This window comes from Rhagoletis pomonella, unplaced genomic scaffold, assembly GCF_013731165.1.
Source record: "Rhagoletis pomonella isolate Grant_MI unplaced genomic scaffold, Rhpom_1.0 Rhpom_scaffold_00007, whole genome shotgun sequence".
Lineage (NCBI taxonomy): Eukaryota > Metazoa > Arthropoda > Insecta > Diptera > Tephritidae > Rhagoletis > Rhagoletis pomonella.
Window position 1 is genome coordinate 40,256,377 of NW_023458561.1, and position 5,991 is coordinate 40,262,367.

The following is a 5,991-nucleotide window of genomic DNA, read 5'->3' on the forward strand; positions in this document are numbered from 1 at the left end:
CCGACGCAAGCATTGCACTTGACTGAGGTGGAGTTGTGGTGTAGGTTTCTGGCCCTGGGTTTGACTCGCTGCCAGCTCCTGAGCAGAGAATGCGTAGCAAATGTAGCCCTATGGACGAACAACTACTGAGATACTTCGTCGATGTAAACGGGTTTAGATCGCCGAAACAACAGCCCTTGGTCGGGTAACCCCCTCCCCCCCAGGTCATTCCGGTACGTAGAACCGGCTGTCGTGGGAATGATTTATAGCAATTTCATAATTATCGCTCGAAAAAAAACACCCCAGCTATTAAGTAGCTGTTAGACGTGGCAAGTGCAAGTCCTTTTCAAAAGTCTGTCAAACTCAAGAATTTCCAAAAGAGATTGCAGGAGCAGTTAAACCTTGCATGTAAAGTGACTTTCGAAAGCACTTTTAATTTCTGAAAATCAAACTTTCCGATGCTACTTTTTGTCTGTTTACACGGTGAATGCAGCCAAGCCCTCTTTCCACTATGTTACCAGACATTTTTATGCTTATAACAAAATTAATGACCTGAAAATTTTGGTAAACCTGCTAAAATGTGCACAAAACAGTCACAAAATATATATTACTTTAATAAAAATAAATATTCCATAAGTATGTAGAATAAATGAATTACACATATTTTTCATATTTTATTCGACATTTTTATAATTTTATACAAATTCGCCAAAAAACGCGTCGCACGGCAACACTTGATTGGTTTGACAGCACTTGCGGCAAAAACTAAAATTGCTGGTGCAGCACAGGCAAGTAGAAATTATTTCTCGGAAGGGATTTGCATAATTTCAGTTGCAGTTACAACTTGCAGTTTTTATATCCGAAAGTGATTTCTGCAAATCTACAAAAAGAATTTTCCAGCTGTTTACACGGGAAAGTAGACTTTCGATTTCGCATTTTGACAGTAAAATGCGTTGAAAAAGCGCTTGCATTGCCACGTTTAACCGCACCTTTAGTCCTCTGGTCAATATAAAGTTGATTTGTGAAGCGATCGTAACAGTTTTTATTAAACTAAAGTCATGATTTTCTTACCTTAAAATAAAATACCGACCACTTCAGAACTGCTTTCTATGAAATAAGCAATGCTTCAGCAATTTTATATTTCGCTTAACTTTCTAATGTTTGCTGTAAGATTATCTTTTCGCCAATTTTCATATTCGACAGAATGATGTCTCTTTAGATGTGAATAATAATTTCCGGTTACATTGAAAGTAGACGTACAAAACCGGCATTGGTAGTTTTTTTCACCAGTATGCTGGGCCATGTGTTCCTGAAAAAATAATATATTGTATGTCATATATCGTGGCGAAAAGCAGTTACTAATCGATTATATATTAATAAATATCACTAAAAGACCAACACAACTCAAAAACGTGGTATTACAGAAGCACAATATTTCAACATTGCATATTTCAAAATGTGATTAATTTAAGTACTTATTTAATATTATTATACATTCTTTTATTGGAATATTGCAGTCCGAAGTACCAACAGCCCAAGACATTGTACAACTTCTAATTTGTTATATATTTCTTCATTCATCACACCGTTGTCTATTTCTTCTATTCAATATACAGTCTTGTCGTGTTTAATTGTATTCTAAAAATATTTTTCTAAAAACTAAGCAAAAATATGCATTTTGTAAGCTTTAAACATTTCGTTTTTAAACTAAAACCTTCAAGTTTATTAACCGACTTCAAAAACAAGGGAAGGTTATCAATTCCTCAGAATATTAATTTTCTTAATAATTTTAATTTTTAGTTTTCGGTGTTTTGCTCATTAAGTTTATGTGTTTTCATTTGGTTTATTTGTCCAGTATACGTATTTAATTTTTTTCAGTTAAGTATATCAGTACATTTTTTCTTTGATGAGCAGTTATTCTTGTCATCCGATACTATGTACCATATAAACGGTGCGTTTTTAAATTTTGATTTTGCAATTACGAGCTTTTTCTCCTCTTATTTAAATCCATTACTTTGTTCGATTTCATTTAGGTTTTAATTCAGTATGTTTCACAAATCTATTTTTGCTACACGACCATCCTAACCGAGGGCAACTGATGCATACTAATTTTACAGGTTGTTACAGGTCTTTTAGTACATGACATATATTTCCTCACCCTTAGATTCAACCCAGTCTTGAAACTTTTATTGCATATTTCACAAGGAAATGTCTTTTTGGGATGAACGCGCCGCATGTGATCGGTAAAGGATGCCCTACTTTTATACTCTCCTCCACATATATCGCATGTAAATTTTTTCTCTATATTTTTGTTGTGAAACCTTCGAATATGTAAACGTAAATTATCCTCGTCCTTTAGCCAGCTATCACAACCTTCAAATGTGCACTTAACCCTCGGGCCACTTTCTTCAAAATGTAAGCGCACATGTTTTTCAAACAAACCTTTGGTTTTTATTTTCTTTGCACAAACATGACAAACAAGAGATGCGCGGCGATGGGTATTTCTAATGTGAACTCGCAACAAGGCATCAGAAGAAAACCGACTAGTTGGACACTGATCACATATAAATGTGCGCTCGTTCATAGGTATATGTAAATTACGATGAATTTCCAGCCTCTTTTTCCGTGCAAACTTTTTAGGACATAGATCACAGTTAAAGATTTTATCTTCCTCTGGTGCATGGAAGTCAATCATGTGCAGCGATAGAGTTCCTTGATCAGTGCAAATTCTTTGGCATTCTTGGCATCTAAAAACGAAATGTATTGTTATAACGACCTGATATACTAATGATATCAAACAAACTTAAAAAACTCAGGATCGTCATGTCTATAGGTGTGATGTACAATTGACAACCAGGAATACCATTTTCTATTACAGCATTTCACATATGGTTTTATATTTGGATGATCTAACCGATAGTGGTTTTTAAGAATTTCGAACTCGTCGCAATAGAAAATACAAACGTCACATCTCATAGGAATGTATTTTTTTACCAGCTCATCATCATTGCACATGGCTTTAATACCACGTTTTTCTCTCAATATAGCAAGTTTTTCCTCGGTTGATGCCAGTTTCTTTCGATTTTTAGCAGATATTTTAGACTTTACGGCAAGTTCGTGTGTATCATCATTCGATAAAGATGCGTCTTTAACAGATTCTGTAGACTTCGGTATTGCAAACTTCTGGAGTTCAGGCTCCAGTGGATCACAATCAGATAAAGATAAATCATTAAATGATTCTGTAGAATTATCCCGTGCAGTGTCCCGAGTTTCATGATTCGAAAAATCTGCAAATATTTCATTCAAACTACGTTTTTCTCTCAACTGCGGAAGCCCTTTTTTTGACGTTGTAATACGCTTTCGATTTTTAACAGGTTCCATGAAATTTGTCGTTAATGGAGGATCCTGTGCATTACATCGATCTGAAGATATTTTATTTCTTTCTTTGCATTCAGTATTCACAATGCGGGTTTTTCTCAATTTAGGCATTTTTTTCTCTATAGTTGCAACTGTTTTACGATTTTTACCAGCCTTTAAAGGCGTTTTTATTAATAGAGCAGTCTCCGGTGCACCACAACCTGAGCAAGAATCATCTGCAAATATTTTATATAAAAGACTATTTCATATCCGTTTTTATTAAATTATGTTGTTGTTGTTGTTGTGGCAGCATACAAATTCCCCAAAGACTTTTTGGGGAGTGTTGCTGGAGTGACAGTCCTTGGCCAGATATAAATCTGGGTCGTTCCGGTTACGTAGACCCGACTGTCGTGGGAACGTTTTAATTAAAGTTTATTAAATTATATTATCACCTGCTGAATTATCTAAATATTCAAGGTCTTCGTTGTTTAATTTGTCGCATGTTTCATTTAAGCCGCCACGGATGTCTATTCCAGGAACTAGTTTTGTAAATAAATTATTCTGCTCCTTTTGTATTGAGGTATTTGGGCAAGGATCTTCGGGAAACTCTTTAGCATTAACGTCGATTTTGATAAACTCCTGATCCATGGATTCATTTCGATTCCCTATTCTGGAGCACGGTGCTTCTGCCAACTTTTTGGCACTGTCGTCGATTTCGATAAAATCAGGGTCCACGAATTCTTTTTCTTCCTCAATCGTGGAGCAAAGGGTAACGGAAAGTTCTTCCCCGACAACGTCATTGTCGACAAACTCATTGCCTACGTATTCAAGGACAAACGCTTTCTCCACATTACTAGCGCTAAGCATAGAATGCGCCTGTTCTATCGTCACATAGAATTGGTGGAAGTTATATACTTTTGCCCAGCACATTGTGCAAATAGCTGGGGACATTCCATCATCAGCTAGGGGCTATAAAAATTCTGTTATGCCCAATTTTAATGAATTATGAAATAAAAATACCTTAAACCAAAAGTGACGCGCGAGTATATCAGCGATTTCCATTTTTATACCATCCGAATCAAAGATATTCAGAAAGCAAAGAGATTCTTTTACACAAAGACGACACAACATAGCACAGATTTGTAAAATGCACGCTCAATAAAAATTATGCATTAAAATGAAACATCGATGCATCGGAAACATCGATGTTTGCTTTTCGATGTATCGAATAAAACCGATGTTTTGGACTTTTGTGTGCAATGTACACTGTGAATTTTTCACTATTTATGCAAAACGTTATTGCACTAATAAATTGCTACTTTATTAGTAGAAACGTTTAAGGCGATGTCAGATAAGACTTTTGCTTCGCGTTGCGTGACAGATTCGCTTTGACAGAAAAGATGAAATGTATGAAAATACACAAAGCATGTCACATAGATCGCTTCAGCCGCAGCGCGAAGCGAAAAGATGGCCAACTCTCATCTTATTGCGCGCGTTGACAATCAGCCGCTATAATATTTATTTTGTTTCGTCCAAATTCGAGTTTTCATGCAAAAACATAAAATTTAATTACATTGCTGATATTTTTAAAGCTAAATAAATGAAATTCACAGCAATTTTGAGGAGTAAAAATCAGAACAAAATTGTTTTCTTGGCGTTCATTGCGGCATACTTTTTGCTTCTGGCGCTTTGCTGGCAAAGTTATAAATGTCACGCAAAGCCACATAGTTTTATCTGGCATCAGCTTTATTGCCAAAATACCACCTATTTAATATATATGATATTGACACTCTAACCCTGGTATTCAGTAAGCGGTCTCTAGTCACTAATAGCCATGAACCAAAAATACAAAATCACGTAAGAACGCGACGTTGTATTTGTAACTGGTTTTGAGAAAAAAGTTTGCGAAAGCGGGTTCGTCAGCTGAGCGTTTGTTTACATCACAAGCACCACTATTTTACACTTTTATTCAAGTAAAGAAGAGTTAATTCAACATGACAACACATTTTAAAGCATTTTGTTGCATCATTTTACCTAAATTGTGCGTTTAAAGTGGCTGACAATAATTTTGGCTAATTTTGGTTTTCGTTGTTTCTTTGCTTTGTTTACTTTTCGCTCGTTTTCCAGTGAAACAAGATGGCGTAGAACCCGCTAAAAAAAATCCTTTTTTCACTCTCTTGTGTCTTTCGTTAATGACTTTTGGTGGTAAACTTGGATTTTGAGACTATTTGGTGTTGTCAGCGATCGGACTTATACCACATTGTGGTAAAGTGTGTTTGCATTGTTCAACTTTGCGTTCAACATTTGCGTTCAACTCAGCGCAGGGTTGCACGAAAAAAAAGTTGAATGGCTAAAAATATCAAAATATGAGAAAATATCAAAATATTCGCCATAAAAAGGTGTTTGCATTGTTCAACTTTGCATTCAACTTTTGGTTGAATGGCCTTTCAACTAATCGCTTTCAACAAAGTTGGTCGGCAGCCAACATTTAGCCATTCAACTTTTTTTTCGTGCAACCCTGCGTTGAGTTGAACGCAATTGTTGAACGCAAAGTTGAATAATGCAAACACTGCTGTAGATCTGCACTTTTTTGAGCATCTACCACACCAACAGCCGTGTTCCAGTCGCTTATTCAGATCCGTATCCAAGGCGTAT

At 35.9% G+C, this 5,991-nt stretch overlaps 1 protein-coding gene across 1 annotated transcript in view; it reads right to left on the minus strand.

Annotated features, from left to right (window-relative positions):
• Nucleotides 1–620: 620 nt before the first annotated feature.
• LOC118743823 overlaps nt 621–5,991 on the minus strand; it is a 29,888-nt gene continuing 24,517 nt past the window's right edge. The window contains exons 12-17 of the mRNA XM_036476587.1: nt 4,357–4,490; nt 3,789–4,305; nt 2,783–3,572; nt 2,138–2,726; nt 1,051–1,288; nt 621–978 (exon numbers count right to left, since the gene is read on the minus strand). Of these exons, the coding sequence (XP_036332480.1) occupies nt 1,115–1,288; nt 2,138–2,726; nt 2,783–3,572; nt 3,789–4,305; nt 4,357–4,490 (2,204 nt within the window). The 3' untranslated portion in view covers nt 621–978; nt 1,051–1,114. The remainder of the gene's footprint in view (nt 979–1,050; nt 1,289–2,137; nt 2,727–2,782; nt 3,573–3,788; nt 4,306–4,356; nt 4,491–5,991) is intronic.